The sequence below is a fragment of the Phalacrocorax aristotelis genome, chromosome 2, assembly GCF_949628215.1.
Source record: "Phalacrocorax aristotelis chromosome 2, bGulAri2.1, whole genome shotgun sequence".
NCBI lineage: Eukaryota > Metazoa > Chordata > Aves > Suliformes > Phalacrocoracidae > Phalacrocorax > Phalacrocorax aristotelis.
Window position 1 is genome coordinate 102977471 of NC_134277.1, and position 24084 is coordinate 103001554.

A 24084-nucleotide genomic window follows, 5' to 3' on the forward strand; every position below is an offset into this window, starting at 1 on the left:
ATTTCAAGAAGTTAACGCTGTCGTACAGCACCATTTTTACATCCACTGGGGGCTGTAACATTTTTCTCCTGTTTCTGGTCAGCGGGTACGTAGCGATAGTGCACGCCTGGTATTTATTTCTGTTTTCCAAATAATTGTCGTCATCTTGTTCAGTGTCTGAGCATCTCGACTATATGACAACACTAGGCGACGGGTCTTAAAATTTTTACAAATTTCTGCCTTCTAACTGATAGCCATAAGCACAATGTTACAGTCTTTTTGCTCTAGCAGCACCAAACAGCTGCGCCTCCGCCAACTTCGTAGTCTTATCAGTAGAAATTTAGCAGTGTGAATACTGATCGCTGATGCCTTCCATATCTTGGACGTTATGTCCTTAAGGCTGTGAAGTTTGTTGTAGCAGGAGCTACCCCGGACACCACCCTGAGAACACCCACCAGCCAGTCGCAGTTCTGCTGGAGCGATCGTCCTCAGCAATCCCCAAAACCAAAGCTTTGCAGTGGGATTCTGCGGTGGGTAATTTCAACAAAGCTTAATCTGTGTCAGCGTCTGACTGACACCAACTTGATAAACCGGCACAGAGAACGGCTCCGTACGCACCAGAGCCTATAGCCAAACAGATAAAGAGCTTCTATCATAGAAGCTCTTTGAATAAAATGATTCATGCTAGGCAGAAATATGCTTTTAAAAAGCAGAGGTAAAGCAAAGCACTGGGTTTTGGCCCTGAATCCATTTATCAAGTATCATAACAATGGAATAAAAAAGACACAGAGAAAAACCCAGAAGGTTTGATGGCACCAGTCTCTCACGTGGGACCCATCATAAAACAGAACTACTATCCTGACCCACCATCTCTATTCTTCTTTATTTTTCCCCCAATAATTCTTTGCTGTCACCCTCTAATTTCTGAATGCCCATCTTCAAGGTGCTAAGGAGTAAGAGGGTTATGGCGAAGAGTAGTTCTGGATTATCGATGATCACTTACCTCTCTCTTGATGGTCAACGTTCTCCATTGTTTCCTTTTTCATGCTGTTTTTCTTCTCATTTTCCTTCGGTTTCTTACTTTTCAGTCATCTCAAGTCTTTCCTCCCGTGTTTTTTACTCCCACCTTTCTGCTAGAGCTCCTCCTTTTTCTGTTCATCACCTGTTTCTAGATGAAGACTACATTAATGATTTCAGCACAACACGGGAAGGCAGGACCTCCTGGACTCTAAACCTCTCCCCTAACCAATTCTGCTCTGTCACTTGGAGCAAGTAATTTCATTTCTCCCCTAATTTCCACGTTAGTAAAAATTAACAGTACCATTACAAGGATGTGCACGTCGTCCTTTCTAAAGTGACTAGAAAAGCCTGCTGAATCAGCTAATTAAGTACAACGTCACCGTCAGCCCAGCACGTGGGGAAGACGCCAGCATTCCCATCGCTTCTTGTAACAGCTCAGTAAGTTGTGAGCTAACACCATCGTGGAGAGCAGGTCGGTACTTGGGTTGTACCTGAATGAAAACGGAAGCAACGACACCAGCGTAACATAGCTCTGCTTCAGCAGCGCACGTTTACAGTAGGTGTGGCGCGACTCACGTAATACTGAGTAATACATCACGCCCGAGCTATACGTTCCACCGCTGCCTGATGAGATGCTGGGCAGCAGCACTGGAAGGCTCTGGCTCAGTGTTGGCTGTGCCCAGGAACACTAAGCCCTAAGTACAAAGCACCTGTGAATCCCGAGATGAAGCAATTTCTATATATGAGCCCCTGCCAGATTTCCCATGATCGCTCTAGTCAAATGGTATCGAATAAATTTCCTCTTGTTAAAAAAAAAAGGTGCATATATTCTCTGAAAGGATGCATCTCAACTCCCGTCTGGGGTACCGCTGTGAAATGGTACTAACTACAGCAAGTCAAAGCTGGGTGGGAATTTCCTTACAGGGAATTTGGGTTCAGAGTCCATCTCAAGGACTACACAAAATCAGCGGAGCGGCTTACAAATTGCCCGTTGCTCTTTGACCTTGCTCCTCCCACAAACCAGCACCAACAGTACTCATCACTTAATGCTTAAAGGCACAGTTTGATCTACCCGTACGGTCGCAAATTCCTTAGTGGGGGTTAAGCACCACGTCCTGCAGGTTGTGGAACAGTTTGGTTTTCTAAGGCAATTTAAATGTACTTCTCATATGAATTTGCAACTTGTAGATTTTGTATTATTTCTTTTAAATTCATTAGGTATCTTTAGTGAAGACAACCCATTGAAAACCACAAGACCTGCTGAATCCATGAAAATGTCCATTGTTTTTCATTCTTACTAACATCAAAATTGCTTACTTGGTTGGATTACATTTTAAATCAGCTATTTCTGTATTTCATTCATACACACTTGGATTTTGCCGTTACAGAACTGGCACGTTTCGCATCCTGAAGTCGGCAACAAAACTATGTAATAATGATACTGAAAGGAATTGGTAAAACTACAAATTCAGTACTCCAAACCAAAAATACCTTAATACTATTACTGTCACTAATGCATATCACCTACTGATTGGGAATTAGAGCTTTAAATTTATATTGACATGTATATGCAATCTTTAGCTATAGGCAATCCTCTTGTGGAGGAGGAGAGCGCTCAGTGAGAGCTTATAATATACATTTAAAAGTCCCCCTTAATGAGTACCGGTTGCAAGATCTAACATGTCATGTTTATACCAGGCAAAGTCCGATATGTATTTCCTGAGATCTTCATAAAAATCACTAAAAAATGTCCGCCATTACTTAACCACGTATTTTACACTTCTGCGTCAAGGCAGAAAAAAAATCAAGTAGGAGACGTGGAATATGTTGTTACTGCAATTCTGTTTATAGAAAATGAATGTAATCCCCCAAATCCCGCCCTGTCTCAAGTCAGGTGCATGCATGATCACAAACCTGGGTTATCAAACACGGTGGCCAAATGTGCAAACCACGGGCCCTCCCTCCTCCAGCCTCCTGCGGAGTTACGGCACAGACGGTAACACCCCGTGACGCTTATTAAGCGCCACAGAAAATACCAAGAGCCCCGGTCAGGCCTGCTCTCGCAGAACACTGAAGAGCATGTGCTCGGGTAGCTTCACCTCAGTTAGAAGCGTAATAATCTTGCACAAACCCCAGAAAGCAGCACATCCTGAATTACATATGGATTCTTGTTACTGTGCTTGAGAAATGGCAATTTTCTTTCCAACAGCTCTTTCAACATATTAGTACACGTTGTGCCAGTGCATGGCTAACGCAGGGAATGCAATGCCATCGTATAGCTACGGTTAAGACTTCAAATACCGGTGTGGTTTCTTTGCACCACACTGAAACCTGTTCTGTCTTGGTGGCCAGCACACATAAGGCAGGCGGCCAAGTGAAATAACGCAACTCTCCTGTGTGTCACCAGAAGGAGCTGCAAAGGACTCCAACATTAAATCCTTCCCCATTACTGAATAACTGGGTATTTTACGTACATTTTGAAGAGTGTGCTTATTGACAGTATTAATCCTGAAAACTATTAATTTCATAGTGAGGTTGCAAACTGTGTCCATGTCATCAGACCTCCCAAATACCCTTCGAACTTCCAGTACTGGCAAACTTTTTCTATTCATTAAGATTATTCAGATGAAGGGATCTTTTCTTTTTGGCTTTTTTTCAATGTACAACACAGCTGACTCTGTAGGGATCCTTTATTAAGTTGACTGGGAACAGTGAAAACCTGAGTGTCCTACTCTTTTTTGAAAGAAAGGCTGCTCATGACTACAAACTCTTCAGTTACCCTAGAAGTTGTACATTTTTAGTGTTTTTGTTTGGTTGGTTTTTTAAGGGCACAATCAGAGGCACCTCTGTTTTCAAATTCACAGCCAATACCCAAAGGCTCTGAGCTCTAGATTATACTGTGCGAGTATATTTCATAATATATGGATGTGGAAGCCAAGTTGCTTTTCATCGGCAACGCTCCCAGGGCTGAAATTCATGACAACGTTGCAAGAGGTGCGGGGAGAGCTCGCCACAGCTGCCGGGCGACAGAGACCCGTAACGCAAAGAAACAAGCAGATGTCACCCATTTCTAAACCATGGTTGCTCTGCTGCATTCCTATTAGGTTTTAAGGTTAAAGCTTTTTTCCCCCAAAGCGCTTAAAGCATATTTAAAGATAAACAGAGGTCTTCTGAATGTACTGGGGAAGCGTGCAGTGACTAGATGAGCTCATTCAGAAAAGCCCTATTATAAAACACCACCTCAGGAGCCCAACCTAGCATGATAAAGCAAATCTGTTTTCTCTTTTGTTCAGCAAAGCATTCCCCGAATCCATTCAAATGTAACTTTTAATACCTACAGATATCAGTTACTACTCCTCTAGGGGAAGTGATTTTCATGAATCATGAATGTGAGCAATCTCAGAAAAAAAACACTGGATTTCACCCCCCACCCCTAGGAGGCCAAAAATTGGAAGAACCAACTACAGGTGCAAGAGCAGTTCTAACAATAAATTAAAGGGAAACATGTAATTAACTGCCACAAACCGAGAATAATATGGAGGATTCTGACCGCAGATGAATCTTGCTGATGATAATACGAAAGGAAAGCACTTTGAAACACTGGGAAAACCATGGTATTGAACTCCTATAGAACCAACAACTAAAAATGGCTTCGGACTTGCTACTACCTGGCAAGCTTTGAAAGGCGACCCAGTCAAAGACCATACTGACATTTGGCACCACAGATGGAAGAAAGTTTGTATGTACTACACGATAACCTTTTCAATAAGCCAAATTATTAGCACCTAATTGATCAGAACACTAAATTCAGGAAAAACTCAACCTCATCTAAACTGTAAAAACCTACTACCCCACCTCTACTGGGACAGTAGCCCGGCGGCAAGCCACAGCCTGCTGTGGAGTTGCGGCTACGTGCCATCAAATCTGATTTTGAAGTGTTCTGCTTCATGTGCTGCAGTGGTTCTGCAGTTAGAGAGCAACCGGTTCCTGCTGCTGAAGACGGACGTGCAGATCTGCAGCACCACAGTATTTATCACGGTATTTATCCCAAAGGCAAGGCAGTCAACCTGGTTCCAGAGGCAAAGCAATGCTTCGCTTGAATATAGATCAGAGAGACAAACACATGGCTGAAGTAACTTGTTCTAAACATGCGGCAATGCCTTTCTGGCTCCCTCTTCCTAATCACAACATATCAGCAGAGGATATTTTGGCAACACTGGAACTAGTGACAAAGCAGAACCTGCTGCAGAAGTACAAGCAGGACTGACTGCCTGACACTACCGAAATCTTGCAGATCCAATACAGTTCAGGAAGTCCTGGCTTTTAAACAGTAAACATCTACATATTGTCATAATGCAAAAAAATGATGCTGATAAATACCAGCTGAACTTCTCTGCATTGGCTCATTTTTTATCCTAAGGAAATTCATCTTCTAAACGTTATCTGAATTTCATTTCTCCTCAGAATTACGTAACTTAAAAGGCAACTCATGAAGATGGATATTTCAGCTCATTTTGCATCATCCAACATATTGTGACTGAAATGGATTTAGATAGATGGATCACAAGATCTGATGCCAATCACTTAAAAAAAACCCAAAAACTGGCAGGAAGCAGCTTTGAGCAGTAACACGGGATGGTTTCCTGGGACCTTTCATTCAAGAGTCTTAGAACACGTAAGTCTTTGTGCAGCCTTTTTCAGTAGTAACAGCTGGAGGCAGCCTGGGTCGCTCTGAAAGCTACCGATGTCACGAGATTTCACTCAAAGTGCAGAAAGACTCTTCACACCTTTGAAAGTCTGTGCTATAGACACGAACTTATTTGTCAAACACCACCAAACCGTTCGTGAGCCAGGACTCCTGCTCCAACAATCAGACTGAGCTTTTTCCCTGACAAATGGGTCGCTCTTTTTCTATACGTGATGAAAGCAAAGTATATTTTAAGTAACTATTCATCCTGTTCTTCAGTCAAATGTTCATTCAGTTTGTGCTACTAGGGGAGCGCTTGTGTGAGCTAGTACAGACGAAATAGAAACCCACAGTGAGACAGAAGCCAATGAAAAATTTTTAGTATCCACATGATGCTTATAACACCACTGTATTTTCCGGGAATTCATTACACTAAGAGAACCGCTGCGGCACTGTTGCTGTTTCCATTCTCTCCTACCTTCTCTGTTCCCACTGAACACACTTCAGATCTGTGGCACTGAACATGAAGCCTTGTGCCTCTACGTGTGCAGTGACAGGCAGGTGTCTGTGAGTGGGTCAGTCGTATGCAACGGTTCTTTTTTCAACTTTGCCATGCTGCATCCAGACGGCAGTAACCACACCGAATTTTTGATGCTGTTTTCACTGCAACAGATGCATCATCCGCTAAGTACCAGTCAAGGTATTCACCCTTCCCAATATGTTATTCTTGTTATTTATTTTACCTTTGCTTACCGGACTTCCTTCTGTATTGCTCAGGAAGCTCTACTAAAAAATAGGAAGTATCATCAGTCTCATTCAATTCCCTCATTCTAAAAAACAAACAAAAAAACCCCACCCCAAACCAAACCAAAACCCCAAAAAGAATTGCTCTTGCAGTTCGTCGGTGTTATGCAGGCTTTGGGAAATGAGAAATGGTACGTGATCCATTCCTGCTCTCGCATGGAGAATGACCCATTTTAAGTCATTAAAGTAATTTTAAGTTTTTCTCCATTTCAGGTTTCATTTCTAAAATTACATTCTACAATCCTACTTCTGAAAGAAGGAAAATGACAAGGTTTCTGTTATCAGAACTTTCCAATAACAGCTTTAATTCCACCCTGGGCTGTAACGTTAATAACGTGTACACCCAGATATATATGCACAACAGACGTCCAGGTACATACTCTGTATCTGCCACTGTATTAAAAAAATCGTTCCTTCACAGCACAGACAACTTTCGGTTGCAATCGCTGTTGATTTCCAAGGCTTTTTTCTCTTCTTTTGATTCCTGGTGAAAATGACTCGTCTCTTCATAGAGTCGCCCATTCTCTTTCCTTCCCAGCTGACTTGGCGATATGCCTATTCTGCCTTTCAGGATATACATGCAGCCAGGGCTAGCCACCACGTAGGGTCCATCCCCCAGAGATCTCAGCATGGCCGGCCTGGTGACGACAACCCCGTAGTCCACTTCTTCAAGAACATTGTAAGTCTCCTCTCCTCTTGTTATGCACTAAAATGAAGTATTTTCTTCAGGACCCACCAGTAACCAAATACTCCCCGGTCGTTAGCCATTATTTTGAGCCTTGTGAATTGTACTGTGCCTTTGAGCTCATCATGCCGTTCGACGCAAAAATAATTTCTACCTGATAACGCAAGCAATACTGAAACGCTACAAGAAAAAGTGGGTGAACGCCCCATCAGCGTGGTCAAATTTCAGCGACCACCATTACAATTATACAGCTTCGCCATTTACAGGTTTTGTCCTTGTGTCTTCGGCACTGGCGGTATTAAGGAATGTTTTCTGTTTAAAAAGAGACAAAACTCTGATGTGTTCTAGGCAAAGCCTAAGACAGAGGAGTTTCTCAGTGCAATTACTTAGATAGCGCTTGATCCTACTAACTCATAGGGAGTACGCAAAAGGCTTGATGATTCCCTACATTTATTTTTGCCTTGGTTTTACAACTTTTTTGTGTTGGCTTTTAGGTCTCGCCCCGTACACCTCCCCCAATGCAAGCAAAGGTAAGCGTTTTCAGGGGCTCAAGCATTGTCCAAGATATTTTGTGGGCTAATTTATACCGATTCAACTGCTAGCCTGATTCATTTCCTTTAATGGCACTAAGTTAAAATCTGGAGTTATCACTGGGAATATTTAAAGCAAGGGAGCATGACAGAAAAGCCATGGTTCTCTTCCTCATGCACTTCCTGACTTGCTGGATGACAAATTAAAGCCACTCGCAGGGATTTTTATATTCATGTTGTGATTGCTTTATGTAAGGAACTAATAATAGGTAACGCTTTCAAACAAGCCTCATCCACCAGGAACTGTCCTTACACTTACTAAGCTCAGCTGGCTTCCAAAGTACATAAAACTGACAAACCATGGCTAGTGAAGCCAGTTCTTGTAATTATAATAAAGAATTTTGCTTGTTTTGTTTCATGGAATGACTGTGCACAGATTGTTGTTTTCAACTCCTGTCTCACTGTCTTGCCGGTATTTCATTATTTTCACTGCATTTTCATCATCATCTGTGCACGGTCCACCCAGATGCTATGTTCCATAGTGATCGTCATGTCATTGTTTCTATTTCTTGCATGTACAGGGAAGAGGATTATCCCTCACCAGATTTAGCTGGGTAGGTTATGAACGTGCTTTCAATAGCAGCCATTTTATTGACCAGGCCAAAGCGTATCTTGCTCCATTGCCTCAAGCTGCTGCAGCAACGTGATAATTTTGTTTTGTCTCAATTTTGCTATTTCGCATTTCCTGTTCCACTTTCCTCCCACCTCCCACTTTAAGACGGTAACTTTGTTGCTTGCTCTTATCCAGCAACTTGACAGCCTTGCAGCCATAATTTCTTTTGCTTTAGCAAGAAGGGAGCAAAACCCACTGCATGGCAAAGCTCTCTTCCCTTAAAGACTCCTGGAAGACTCATCTGCTGCATTTTTCTTTTCCTGGGAAAGGCAAAAATGGGAGGGAGGGCTGGGACAAGATGGGCGCTTATTCCACAGTTCCAGTTGCTCTTATACAGTAAAGTCCGCAAACCTAACGCTGTCACTAATCAAGCATTTTGTCCCACCTTTCCTTGCAACCCCTTTCAGTAAGAAGTGATCTGCCTAAACAGTTATTAGACCAGTTCTTCCCGCAGTTATCTCACAACTAATTAAATTCTACTTCTCTACCACAGGTTTGATTTTGTATGAGATGGACATGTAAATTACTTGCATTTTAAAGACAAAATATTAAAGCCTTCAAGCCATTAAGCATTTCTTTCACTATCAATCAGAAGAACACAAATTAGTTGACGTGTTTGACATCTTGGAGCTCCTGATACTGAAACATTTTAAGTTTTGTCATTCAGCTCAACCTTCTGAGTATCCATTTTTTGATTATTGATTCCTCTTTTACAGATTGGTGCTTCCCTCAGATTTGAGTATATTCAGAATTTCCTAACGTTTTCCTTCACCCTTGTTTATTATGTAGAAATTATTTTATTCCAACACCTCTAAATTTCCCATTTGAGTATTACATTTCAGTGATCACAAACAAAGATTACAATGCGCATGTGATAATTTGAATGCGATAGTTTGCAACATATATGAAAATCTTTCTTTGCAGGGTGGTGAAGGACACAAGCCAGGATATGGAGGAAGCGGAAAATTCTATGAGCATAAATCTGCTCACAAGGGACATAAGGGATCCTATCATGAGGGCCAGGGCACTCTTTCCAAAATCTTTAAACTGGTAAGGTACAACTGAACTTACTCTAAGTACAAAATTTGAGTCCAGGAAAAAGAGAAGCCAAACCTCAAACCTCTTCAGAACCTGCCATGTTTGAAACAACCACATTTCCTTAAAGCTTCTGAAGGAACTAGATTTGCATGGATAAAACAGAAGGTTATCACATGGCCTAATAACTACTTACATGATAGGAAACTGAGGTAAAAATGCACAGTCAGTTACCACCAGGAAAGAAGGTAAGTCCACAAAGCCCCACAAAGACCTGCACCAGGATCTGTGTTGTTACTGAACTCACAAATGACCTGGAACACAGAAGATGAATGAGGTGACACAGCTTGCTGTGCTGCTGCTGCTGAATTATTTAGAACAGTGAAAGTGAAAGCAAACCGATAAACTGCAGAACGGTAGTACAGGGCAGTGTGGGACACGTATTTGGTTGAGATGCAATAACAACTCGAACAGTCCCTGCTCCCAGGTGGGAGGCCTCCTATAATATGTCAGAACAGTGCGCCGCGATACCATGTCGTCGGGCAAACTAGAAAACTGTGTCATATGACAAATAAACATTCAGTCAGATTATCTTTAGGCCGGTTCAGTTTACTGTTTCGAGTCACCGCACAGCCCCACCAACACAGCTAATAAATGAAAACAGAACAGGGAAAAAAAGTCAGTCGTGAGGATTTTTCACGTTCTATGTCAGGAAAGACAGATGTGAAAAGCACATCGCGTCCACTGGCAGCTACTTTAACTAAGACTGTATTTTCCCTCAAAGGCAGGGAAGCATTCACGAGTAACAAATCATCTAGGATGCTACTCGCACATGAAGAATGGATTCAGCAGTAATCTTAACGTCAAGACAGGAGGTCTGAGATCCCCTTAGCAGAGCTGATCATCTCAGACTCTTACTACCCTTACATAACAGCACCATCACCTGTAGCAAAAATACATTTTTCTAACTCTTACGTGGTTCAGGGTACGTATCTTCCATGGTAGAGCTGTTTTTCAAACATATGCAGCACCAAGTGACAGCTTGCAAACTCCAAGGAGGTAGTAAGAATCCTTACGTTGCAATTTAAGGGAAGGAATGAGCTCTTCAGAGGCCCAGGTAGAAGTCAAACATTTACGCTTTAAGTCTCATTTTCACACTGTGCACTTGGAGCTTTTTAGTGGAGTTCAGACACATCAAGAATACCATGGCTATATACTGACACTGTAAAACTTTTTTCAAACATCTGAAAATACCCGATAACAACCTCTCCCAAAAGTTAACATTCTCTTCTTTACATAACCATCACAACTATTTTAGCTTAGATTTATATACATATATATATATGATGATACACATATATCACTTCTACTTTTTAGACAGCCTTTTCCAAGCCATTATAACTTTGGAACTCTGGTAAGAGTTTTACTCCGCCCCTTTTGATTTAGGCCCATTGTTTATAGCAGGAGGCATTAATAACGATTTCTTTATATAGTTTTACAGTCTTTTACAATACAAAAGTTAACCATTCTTTAAGGTAACTTTGAAAGAAAAAAAGACAATTACCTAATGGATTACATGAAACTTCCTAGTTCAGTAAAACTAAGGAGCACTAAAAGATGAGAAGAAGAGTATAAAGAAAGAAAACAAAATCCCGAAGTGTACATATGCTTAATTTTTCTGAAGTAAACAGTTCAGTCATCAACTAATTACAGTAACAATTACCACACCATCTCACATTTATGGTCATAAGTGTATCATTCAAGATTTACCTAGAAAGTTGCTAAAGCTGCAGGAAAAGATACCCAGTTAGCCTAATCTAAGTTCCAAAAATGAAATGCTGAAATCTCAGCTTGAATCTACAAAACTGCTCTAAGGCTTTTCTCAACTGCAGAATTACAAATTGTCACAAGGGTTTTTTTTTCCTAGTTTGATGTTTTCTTATTTCTTCTAAAAACAGGCCACATTTCAGCCTTTTATCTTTTCCTAGTTCCCCCCTCCCCGCCCCGTATTTGCATCTGAGCTTTCCATACAAAATGATGTTGATATAATCACATTAACAATCTACCCTAATAAATATTACAGAATAAATTCTTACATTTCAGTTCTTTCAGATGTGAGACTATTACAACTTGTATGCAAGGTTTGCAGTTTTTGGTTTTGGTGTTTGTTTTCTTGGGGTTCGTTTTGTTTTGAAGTACACATACAGTTCAGGGGTAGCCATAAAAATGAAAATTTCCAAGATGTCCAAGTAAATAAATAGCTTTCATTAGGAAGGCCTGAATAAGAACATGCACCTAGTAATAATTCATGAGAGACTGCCTAGCCCTTTATGAGATTTAACGAGAGTAAATTAATCCTATGTGAAAATATACGAAAAGCAGTCATCTCTTTGCAGTGAAAATTCCAATAATATTCAGCAATATACTAGAGGCCACTGCAAGCTGTTTTCTTTGACAATATTTAAAATTTTGTTGTACTAAAGATCGATGTTTCTCAATTTATAGCCCCAAATGTAGAATACCTTTTAATTAACGTAACTCTCTTCTTCCTGCCACAGGGAGGCTCTGGGTCCCGACCTGGATCGCGGTCTGGTTCACCAGTTGCTAGGCGCTGAAGCTCTAAGATGCCATCCAAGGATCATGTACTCTGCTTCATAATGTAACTGCCTTAAAATGAATAACAACTGCAACAATTACCTAGATAGATGCAATCCATTATTTAATGCCAACTAGGTTCTGCATGCAGTAGATTACACAAACTTCTATTGGCAATCCCTGACCAACAGTTGAATGAAAGGAACACAAGAAGTAGCTTTACTAGATGTTTTCCTTATTTTACGTGAAGTAACAAGATCTCTGACTTTACTCATTCTTCTTCAGGATGCCCTAACTGTATGCTGGACTTCATTATTTCTCCCAAGCACCTAATCTGAGCTCAAGTCTGCTGGTTTCGTTTTAGTGAACATCAGAAGTACAAATAAAGAGCTAATGTCTTGGCTACTGAGCACTGCTGTTAATGAGTTTCTGAGACACTGCGGGTAAAAAAAAAAAAAAATCCACCATGTGCAGAAGTTGTAAGGACTGTTTATCCAAATACTTTTTTTGATTTGGTGTTTTTTTTTTGTTTTGTTTTAATCTTCCTTCTCTCACTCACAGAATAATTTATTTTCATAACAGGATTAGGCAGTCATGGAAAGGTTTACCAAACATTGGGAGTTCAAGGTATGTGAAGTGTGGGAGGGGGCAGATGTTGTAGAATCAATACGATGCGAAGCAATAGTAACAATGAAATTCTTTCCATACCACGAATCGCTACCGCATCCAAACCATTAGAACTAAGAGCAGATGAGGGAGAGAAAGAGGATTTCAAATTTGAGTTAGACTAATGTTAAGAAACAAGGGATATTCCCAGAGAAGAAACATCTAAGATTGCACAAGCGACCACTGGACGTCACTGGTGCTCCAAACTCTGCTGTAACAGCATTAACTTTGCAGTACAAGTAAATAAAGATATGAACAAATAAGTCTAATTTCTGAAAGAGAGCCCTTCAGTACTGGTATCTCAGATAGTCCTGCACATCTCGCGTTAGAATTTCAGATCTTTCTCTTGGTATTGCAGCAGTGTTTTATTTGGTCGGCTCATCTTTTGCCTGAGTAACATCTGGATGCCTATTAAAGACAGCACACCAAAGCAAACTCATAGTAAACTACTGTGAACATTTAACTGTTGTACTGTAGTTGCCTTATAGAAATACATTATAGCTGAGTTAGATTTAGATATTAATTGTCCACAAATTACTAAAACAAATCTGTGGCAATGGTATTTCCAACCACACTTAGGGAAGTAAAAGGCTCTTCTGAATTGCACTGTTTTATTACTTAAATTTACCATTTCTTCAAGCTGTCATCTAAGTGTGTGATTAATTGTTTCATTTTTTTTTAGTTTTAGCCTACACGTTTTAGACTACAGTTAATGCTTCTCATATTCCTAATGCATTCCTAGTAAGCGCCCAGTAAATGTTACCTATAAATATGTAGGTTAATTGCATTTCACATCTAAACCTATTGTAGGTTTAAATCGGTGTCCATTAATATGAAGCAAGGAAAGATGAGAGGATAGAAAATACATAGAGACTAAAGAAAACAAAACCACCAAAATTATTAAGCATACACACAGATATTACATCTTCTATTACCTACATTGGTTGCTATGTGTATTTTTCTATTGTAGCTTCATTCAGATGTATACTCTGCAATGTAATAGTTGATTTAATTCAAATCCGTATTGTTCTTATAGGAACACAGCTTTTAAAAATATTCATTATTGAAATAAAGTAATCAACTTGAAATGAAACTTGGACCAGTTTTGTCTTTTACGACAGAGAAGATTGCATATGTGAAGTTCTGTGCGTTTTTTCACAATTTACAAATAATGTTCAGACACTAGAAAATGACACTTTGGGACGCAGGACCGAGTTGCCTGCACACATGCTTCTAGTGACATTGCTGGAGAATCAGCAGGGCCCACAAGGCTGACAATATGACACAGGATTTATGGGAGGCCAGTGTCTTTGTGGAGTGGCAGCTGAAGGCCAGGAGGATACTGCAAGGCATAAGATACCTATGTGCAGGCAATGAAATCCTCCCCCTTCACAAACAAACATAGCACAAAGTATCTTCTTGGAACAGGGTATGTGAAAATCAAGTCGTGTTTTAAAGCAGCCTTCGAAAATGGGAAATAATATTTAAGGTAAAAAAAAAAATGAAAAATACATCTTTAAAAATACTGCACTATAGAACTACAGAACTTATCCAAAGCTTCTTCCTTGCCTTTACCACTCTGCTTTGCCCTCAGTCATCTTTTCCAGAGGCTAGAAGTAGCTTTTTTGGATTTACTTCCTATGGAAGAAAAAGGTACAGTACTTTAAAACATTATTTTACCAACACAAGTCTCTCGAAAGAGATTAAAACTTAGACTGAAATCTATTCGTTTACTCCCCCACTAGCAGTTGTGCTGAAAAACAGCAGTTTAAACAGCCATTTGATTTGTAAGCAAAGGATTTTTCCTGAAAGAATAATGCACAACCAGTACTAGGAGTGTGCCATTTCTTTTACTGAAGGAATGGACATAAACCAGAAGAAACACTTGAGCAGACGCAAGCCAAAAAGCCTGAGGCTAGCGTAAGTTTACTGCTGCATCAAACCAGGAAGAACAGAGGCATTCCTAAGCACTATTCACTTACCCACTATATACAATGTGACTCTTCAAACAGGCCTTAGAACAGAGACTTCTTTCTGCTTCCCAAAAAACCGCATCTACTGCAACATTGCTTTTGAAAATATCAACATATTGGTTACAGCGTCTGTATTTGTACTGAACATCAATAGATGCACTGCTTTGAAAACCTCCGACTCAATCCTACCAAGGAACCTGGGCTATGAAACACGCTATGTCAGGATGCTCAAAAGTGAATCCTTCAAATTCATGGGGGAGGAAGACGCAGGGAAGCAAATCAAATACCATGTTACCAGAAAGTTTTTTAAAAGTCTATTTACTGTGACTGACAGGACTCCATGTGCTGGAGGAGTAGCAAACTGAATTCAGGAAAAACGCCAGCTGACTCCATAACTCACGCTGCTTATGTAACACTTCCAAGACTTACAACACCCACTCATTGCCTCTAACCAAGACATAACACTTTGAGAAGTGACCATTTAAAAAGGGCATCTTTTTACTCACGAGATCTGCTTTGAGGACATGCTCACCAAGTGTGAACCACTACCAGTTTTTACATACTGGCAAAGCAATCACAGCTAGAGCAGACCAAACGCTTTCAAGCATTCAGGAATCACGTTCCCATTACAAAGGATGGATTTGCATCTGGATGTGACTAGCTATAAATCATCCTCTGTCAAACTGGATCTGGCAACCTCTGGAAAGTGTCATCCCCTACGCAGCAAACCAACGCCAACAAACTTTGCTGTGCATTTACACCGCATTCTCTGAAAGAACAGGGAAAGGGTTTTATACGTGGTACCTGCAACACAGCACATTTTACTGCATTATTACAGCTAAACAGGGAGCTATGCCACGGTGCCAGTATGCCTTCACACAACTGTAAAATACATCTTTCTTAAACCGCTGAAACACTAAGAGGCTGCCTGGAAGGAAAGGCACTGCTAGAAGACCTTCACAAACATCCTTTATGTATAATATTGAAACACACACTTCTGGTTAATGGAGTTTTTAGACGTTCCTAGAATCCAGAATCAAATGCTTAAAAAAAACCACACAAAACAGAATTTGGAAAAAAGTAATATTATTTAACATGTTTTTGAATTAAATATTCCACATAACAAAAGGGTTATTTTCATGTCACCAACTATATTACTTATATACATATGCCAAAGAGTTAACAAAAGAATTAAGAGATGCCCTATCAAAAACCAACAGTGATTTCTTGCTTCAACAATCTGAAATAACTAGTTTGCATCATAGACAAAGTATAGACAATATTTACAGAAAAGGGTTTGGGTTTTTTTGGATCTGAGCGCAATTATCATTCAGAAGGTAAAATTAAAACCCAGTTCTGTATTATATGGTACAACTAATCCACCACCGATCTAGAAGTACTCGCGGCAAACCAAAAAGATTAACTTCCTGCAACTGGGATTAGTATTTACAAAATATACTGATCAGCCACACAGAGGCTCATATAACTTTAAATATATATATATACATACAAGCACACACATATATATATCTATATATATGTAACATATAAATAAAATTCAAAAGAACAAGGTAAAAATAAGAAAAGGGCTTCTGTCTTTGGAATGTCTAAAAGATGACTGTATGTTTTTACTCCAGTGTTTCTCTGTTATGAATATACTTAGGAAGTGGCACCTTTCAACGCATTACTTAGTTAACTAGGTAGTTTTGCTGAAACAATGACTTAAACAACAACAAATGAAAGTAACATATTCCCAAAACTCACAAAGAAAATAATGAGGAATTTACAGATTTGAAATGGTAACTTTACAGCACTGGGGAATACTGTGTAATATAGGTGACCTAGCGTGCATCTAACTTGCTCACTGCTAACACAAAATTGTATGCTTACTTCCCAGATTTAGTATATGGCTGTGTTTTCCACAGACACTGAGATATGTACCTGCTGATCCAATACAGCAAACATAAAAGAAGAGGCTTTCATTGCAACCTCTTCTAGCTCGGATTCTCTTTAAATAATTATTGCCAAGTTTAAAGCCTCAGACTTTTAATGTAAAAACTAACAACTAACTGCCTCTGCGGTTGGAATGGAAATGAACATGCTCCCTCTCGAGAGTTTAACTCAAAAAAAGCCAGAAGCTCATGGCATATTATTTTTTTCAACAAACTCTCAAAACATACTAAGAAAAGCCTAAAACAGAAATACAGCGTTTTCCTGTGCCTTGTAAAAAAAAAAAAAAAAAAAAGGAAAAACCAAAAAAAACCCAACCAAAGCAAAAACTATTTTATACTGCATGCACCTACTCTGTGACATTTTGTATCCAAACTCAATTATTTCATTGAGCACAAAAAAGAAAGCTGACCAACAGTTTCATGGTTTTCCCACCAAGTTATTCTCCACCTCCTTTAAAAATGGGAATCATTCTACTCTGATATAAAGTTCCAGTTTATTTTTCAAATAGATATACTGGCTGTGAATTAGAAGATGAAACTGTATACAGTATTACCTGAGTTCATTGATTCACAGACAACTTAGCACAGATTAAATGATGGTTTCCCAATATTCTTCTACGAGCTTAAAAAAAGAATGGTTCTTTTAAGTAATTTTTGTAAATAATTAAAAAAACTATAATATATTATTCTATTGTTAATATTTTCAATGCTTGAAGGTTTAACTGTAAAAATCCACCTTCTACTTTTTTGAAAACTTGTTTAGAGAAATTCGAGTCCCAGAAACATTTTTAGCTTTCACATCTTAAGGTGTCATCGAAAAACATTGCCTATACTTTGCCATTCAGTTGAAGATTCTTGTACCACTTCTTCTAAATTCAGAGCACGACTAATATCTTCCCCCTCTTGTTCCTGATGACTAGCAGGCTCTTGTACAGGACCTACCAAAGCACAAGAGAAAAAGAAAGGTGAGCATGATTTGATGTATCGTGTAAGAAAAATGCAAACAAAGCACATGGGAATAAAGGAATCATGCTGGGAAGGGTATTACAAAACTACTTCAGATTCTGTAAATTCATTAGATGCTCTTTGAAAATTAAAAAAGCTATCTAATATAATAGATTGTTCTCCTGTAATAGTTTTGAGCTTTCTATTTCTGTACTACAGAGCTCCACATAAAAAACGAGGAACCATAAACAGTAACCAACCTCTGTTTCAACCTGCTTTTTGGGCTGATGGAGTAGTAGTTGAACACACAACTCTGGTCTTTGTACCTAATTCCTCAATAACTTACGGGAAGCGTTTTGTGCTTTCCTAGTAGAGCATATGGCTTTCCGCACTCACTGTTACTACCATTATGCTACATACCAGTGTAACCATGAGCCCGTTTCATGTGCAGTTTCATATTGCTTTTCTGTGTAAATCCCATTGCACAGTAATCACATTTATAAGGCCTCTCTCCCGTGTGCTTTTTCATATGGACTTGAAGAGCGCTCTTCTGGTTAAAAGCCTTTTCACATAATGTACACTGAAATGGCCGTTCCCCTTATAAAAGAGAAAAACATATTTAATAATTTATCATTTAAATATAAAAACACAGTTCAGAATTCAGTAAAAATCATCAAGATGACCTAGGAGTTAAGTAGGCATGATCTTTTTCCTTGAGACTTTCTCAGAACAGTGCTGTGGCTCCCTATCATCAGCAAAACATCCCAAATGAAATATGAGAATATTTACCTAAGTCCTAAACCACTGTTATTGGTATATTTCTTATCCAATTTATTATCTAATTATTTAATAGAGGTGTAAGAAATCAGTTTACCAGTTTCTCGTTTTTAGATCATTCACAAATAATGTGGATAAAGCAATATTATAGAATTAACAAAGCCGATGTCCGTAAGAAACTAGGAAGCTGAACGTGTTAACAAAAAAGAAAAAGTCTGGGAGCTCTACGTGGGACCTGTGGCCTCCTATGCTAATAGCTGCTAGTGATTCTGATATCTTACCAAAGCAGGCATGTTCTTCCAAATCTGCCAGAATACTACTAATTTCTAAATATAAACTCAAGAACTTACTCATTACAGAAATATTTTAAAATTTTAAACCACCTACTTTGCAAAACCAGACCTTTGCTTCAACACTCAACACCACAACCTCCCACATCACCACAAGACGCATTGCTGTATGTCATTAGGGGCTTCTAAAAGCACTTTCTCAACTTACAAATACACTTTGTTATTACTTAGCACAATAAAGCACAAGAAGGAGTATAAATGCTTTTCCACCATTTTCTTCAAAGAACCAATTTCTCTCTTCCTTCATTACCTGTATGTTAGTGTCCCCACATGCACTATAGCTTCTATGCTAAATCCAATTTCTCTGACAATCAGTAAAAGGTCCTTTAAAGCACAGAACTGCTCTTTCTATTTTTGTTAACAATGCTTTCACTATGTTTCCTCAGATACTTTTGACTTCAGCTCTTCTATTCTGTTAAGATCAACAGCCTTTCTGATGCTGTGCAATGGACTACCACGTGGCTTTTTGGTAGAACGAGAAACACCTGCTTCCCTCTAACTTCGGCAACATTTCTCCAACCTGCTTTTCACAGATAAATCTGAAAGTTCAAGGTATTTAGAGCTATTCAGAGAAACAACGTGTTTTCCTTCTGGCCACTGATTCAGTAGGTATTGCCCACTAGACATGGTTAAAAATACTTAACCAAGATAGAAATCACAAACACTTTCTCACAGACAAGGATCACACCTTTTAGGAAAGCAAATCTGTTTAGACTTAGGTTAGTCTTTCCTATCATAATTCATGTAAGAGAAACTTCTGTGCAGCACATTTTCACTCTTTTGGTCTTAAGGGATTTAAAAAGAACATTCTTTTCTGAAAAAAGTTACCATCATGTGTATTAACTTGCTGTTTCAATGTCAGACAGCAGTAATATAAAAATGAATTTAGCAAGAATTGCACAGTTTTTTTTGTGGGCATTCCCAGAATGTGAGCACCCACGTACAAGAAACCCAGAAGTACCTGAGGATTTACTGAGTAAATTACAAGTTATTCCAAAATAGAAAGAATTTTCCTTATGATGGTGCAGATTTATGAGAGAGAGATGCATAAAGGGACTCTCGTCTGTTCCCAGCCTTCCTGAAGTGCTCTGTCTATTACAATGGGCAGCATGAATCAAAGCAGGGAAAAGGGAAACTGGCCTTCTTTCCTGCTTTCAGATTATTTTGTGAAACTCTGAACTGGCACTTTTTTTAAAGCCTGTATTATTTAAGTCAGTTATGCAGAAAGAAAATTATTGGGGAATTCTAAAGGCTTTTGATCTCCTTGGACTGTAACTCCTGTCTCTCTTTTCCTGCCCCAAATATGACCAGAATGCTACTTTCTACCTCAGTAACCACAAAGCAGCTCTACTCCCCTTCAGTTTTCTCTCAGGAAGAGCAATCACCATTTCTCTCAGGGCCAGGGGTGGAGGGGAGAGAAGCATAAGCAGTCAACCCGATAGATGAGGATACACAGGGTCAGCAGAGACCCCTAATGCATGAAAAACAACTCTAGGAGATCAGATCAAAGTTGCCTCCCGTACTCAAATGAGAAACCACCTTCAACCAGTTGGTACAAATACTCTTTATAAAACATGCTTATACACACCCATAGTACAGTAATTGCATCTACCAGCAACTGATCAGCGATGAATGCTGCTAGCTGACAAATGGCTGCAAATACACATTAACCTCATCCAGAGTTATTGCCTATCTACCAGAAGTTAAGGTTTGCTGAAAGTAGATGACCCATCCCACTAACATTGAAGTCTATCCTATCACACCTGCACTGAACACTTCTCCTCCTGTTACAGTACTCTATAGCTGCCATTTCCGATACATATCACCCACACTGCAGTATTTCACAACTTAGTGCATAAGGATCTCATCCCTTTCCAGCTCAACGATCACCCACGTTCTTCATCTGCTTCTTACGCCCAGCACCTCCCCTATCTATCCATGTCTGCCATTACAACATCTCTAAACATGCTCTTAGGATTCCTAAATCTCAGAATTTCCTTCACAAAATGACCCAAACCATAAATTCACGAAGTTCATGAATTGTCTCTATCCAACCTATCCTTTCCTACTGCAGAGTTCTCAGCAACTGAATGAAATGCAAACAAAAGTCAGGGCCAGCACCTAGGACCTCTCTGGCTCTCAGCTGCCGAAAACCCAAAAGCTTGAAGACTCATGTATAAATGAGGTGCAACAGCTTTTGCAATTACTGCTCCTATTTTACCCTTGATGGTATACAAATCATGTGCTGAATCAGGCAACTGAAGTGAGCCAAAATAATTTTACCAGAACAAATCAAAAAATGCCAAAGTAGGCTACACACTGTATAGGCCTCATCTAATTCATCCACAAACATTCAGAATCACTGAAAAATTATTCTCCGTTTCTTCTTTTTATCCATGCTAAAACAAGTATCAGGCTACGTTAATTTCTATGCAAACCTCACAATATACTGTGAAAGCCAGCAAGAAAGCACAGATAGAAAAAGTATGACCCTGTCTTGATTAATTATGTCTCAGTAACTGCTTATGTGCAATAGTAAGTATGAACTAATTTAACCCTAATGGAAGACTCAGTCATTCATCACATAACAATGACTTTTCTATATGGCCACTGCTATATGGGAAGTTAAAGCAGGTTCCTAGACTGTGGTAATCTTAATATGTTTTCAACTTCATCTACTTCCACGCCCCTACCCTCCCCCTCCACCCCCCACCCCTCTGCCTGCCTTCCCTGGAAAGCCTTTTATCATTTGTTATTCATAAAATCACAGTACACAGCCTCAGACGTAGACCAAAACTGCACTATATTAAGTGCTTCATGAAAAAAGAGCAAAGAGACAGACCCTACCTTAAGAACTTGCTATAAACATAATGTAAGAGAAAAAGAAATTAACAGATAGACAAGTATTTAAGGACACATTAAGATAATGCAAATTATCAATACCAGCAGTGGTCCCAAGACATCAACGACCTATCAGATGTCATACACACACATAAAAAGAATTCAAAAGTACTACTGAATAAACATTTATATCCCTTCCAAACATTTGGAACAGCATGGTAGGATGCATACGTGTGTGTGTGTTTATATGAGATTGCATTTGTCAAAAGCCAGAGAAGAGAAAGTTTTGATGCATGAAATGAGAGCATGCACAAGACACTTGGATATATAGGGCAAGTTCAGAAACGCAACACTAAAAACCACAAGACTGAATCTGAAGGTGCAAAGTGAAGGTCCATTCAAAGATGAAACTCAAATTGTAGTTCACAAGAGCAGCAAATGATGCTAAGCAAGGAAAAATGACAGGGTTAACAAGATAACTTGAAGAGATTAGGAACTTTGCTTTAAATGCATGAAGAGCAGCCAAAAGCTAGCTACCAGAACTTGATACTGGGGAAATAGAAAGCTCTGGCTGACTCACTGAAAGAGAGTTACCCTTTTTTGGGGGTCATCTTATGCTACAGCACATCCAGTCAAATTCCTTGGTCCCCTTCAGCTTAGCAGCAATACAGGTAACTTCCCCCTTTCCTTTTTAACTCTAGCAGCGGTATGGAAAAAAGACAAATTATTTTGAAGAACTGACTCCTACACTTAGAACTCGTGTTCTTAAGAACACTGTTCTTAAGATACAGAAGATGAAGGGGAAGGCAGTTGGGCTATTCTATGTACAGCTTTCAACTTGGAGCAGGACAGAAGCTGCAACCTGAAAAAGCACTTTTATCACAGAAAATGGGTGATCGCTAGCATAGTTTTTTTACAGAGTAACAGTTGAATAAAATAATTTAGCAGAAAAGAACAAAACTAATTAAAAGCCCTGGCATTAGAAACAGATGAACTTAGTAGTTCAATGACAATGAAGCATTGCACACAGCAGTCAGTATCAGCAGTCAAGACTGTCCCTTATTTAATGTCACTGAGCACACCCACTCATTTGCACATTCTCCTATATGCTTGAAGATCATATCCAGTGTCTTTACACCACTTTAAACAAGGCTTTAAAATATCCTTTCATTAATCTGTTTCAGAGACTGACGAACTTTTAGATACAAGTTCGTGCATTCACATTACCGTTGCAGTACTGCCAGTCCCAAAATACAGAGACGCTCAGTCACACCTCTGAGCATGATGTTCTGGCTTTAAACAAAACATCACCGTTTCTGAGACTTCAAGTCTGCACTTTCTCATTTTAATTTCCAAACTCTTTGGGTTAGAAATTTACTTTTTTTTTTTTTTTTAAGCTTAAGTTGATATTTAAATGCAGTTACCTGAAACCATGAGCAAGGACTACAAATTTAACAGCCATATATTCATGAGGAAATCTTGTCACATAGAAACCGTTTCTGGTGTTACCTGTGTGAATCCGGCTATGTCTTTCCAGCTGACTTGGCTTAGCGAAAGCTTTCTCACAAGTATCACACTTAAACACTCTAGGCTTCTGGGAACTCAGTGAAGGTCCAGCCTGATGGGTTTGCATGTGTTCCTAAGCCAGTATAGAAAAAAAAATGCATTTCAGACAATTTAAAATAACTTCAGTATTTAACTTAGAAATATATTCACACTTTGAAGAGAAAAGCAGAGGATCTTAGTCATCAGCAGACAAACTGGAAGAAGATGGAAGCTTGCTGGGTTTTTTTTCTTTTAAATAAGAGATCGTTTTTGTATATCAGCTCTTTGTAAGGTTGATGCATCAGTACCGTTACATTTCTGAAAACCTCTGTCAATAACTGTATGCATTGCTTGCTTTTTTTTTTTTTTTGCGTACATTAGTCCCTTCACTAATTATCTGAAGTAAAATAAAATAAAAAATCCCCAAAAATTACAAACATGGATTTTTGGACAACTGTGCACTGTAAATTATTGTTGGATTTCTTCCCTCCCCTCTAAGTATCCATTTCCCCACCCTGTGTGATACATAGGTATTCCTACTCAGCACCTGAATAAGCATCACTGTAAAACTGTACAGACCTCAAAGAGGGGACTATCACAACACACACCCAGAGCTACACAGTATCAGCCTCCAAACAGAACTACTTCACAATGAATTCTTAATTTAAAAAAATAATAAATCACTAAGGTCCTTACAGGTAAGAAAGCAGAATGAGGGTATGACATGTTTTATCTTTATGAAAAAGCATTAATAACAGTTCTTCAGTGTTTTTAATTCACTGATCCTGGGCCCAGAAATTTTGCTAGTATAAGGGAATACGTTATGTTATCTATTAACTTTTTTTCATTTAAACCTCTTTATTAATACTAAGATACAATTCAGACTACAAAAGAAAACAAATACAAACATATTTCATCTAAAAAACTAATCTAGAAGTGTATGTGAAACAGCACTGTGAGTACTTGTCCACTTTCTAAAAATGTATGTGGAAACTATTTTCTAGTCTATTCATGACAGAATAGACTA

The 24084-nt window shown here is 39.1% G+C and overlaps 2 protein-coding genes across 8 annotated transcripts in view; one reads left to right on the forward strand and one right to left on the reverse strand.

The window, feature by feature from the left end:
- The window catches only part of MBP (myelin basic protein), a 121058-nt gene extending 107291 nt beyond the window's left edge, over positions 1-13767 (forward strand). For all 3 annotated transcript variants that reach the window (XM_075084561.1, XM_075084559.1, XM_075084560.1), the window contains exons 5-9: positions 7062-7169; positions 7670-7705; positions 8287-8319; positions 9303-9428; positions 11972-13767. In XM_075084561.1, coding sequence (XP_074940662.1) covers positions 7062-7169; positions 7670-7705; positions 8287-8319; positions 9303-9428; positions 11972-12028 — 360 coding nt within the window. In that variant the 3' untranslated portion in view covers positions 12029-13767. The remainder of the gene's footprint in view (positions 1-7061; positions 7170-7669; positions 7706-8286; positions 8320-9302; positions 9429-11971) is intronic.
- A 1949-nt stretch (positions 13768-15716) lies between these two features.
- Positions 15717-24084, reverse strand: part of ZNF236 (zinc finger protein 236) — a 94474-nt gene continuing 86106 nt past the window's right edge. For all 5 annotated transcript variants that reach the window (XM_075084567.1, XM_075084565.1, XM_075084564.1 and 2 more), the window contains exons 31-33: positions 23022-23151; positions 17965-18141; positions 15717-17537 (exon numbers count right to left, since the gene is read on the reverse strand). In XM_075084567.1, the coding sequence (XP_074940668.1) occupies positions 17410-17537; positions 17965-18141; positions 23022-23151 (435 nt within the window). In that variant the 3' untranslated portion in view covers positions 15717-17409. The remainder of the gene's footprint in view (positions 17538-17964; positions 18142-23021; positions 23152-24084) is intronic.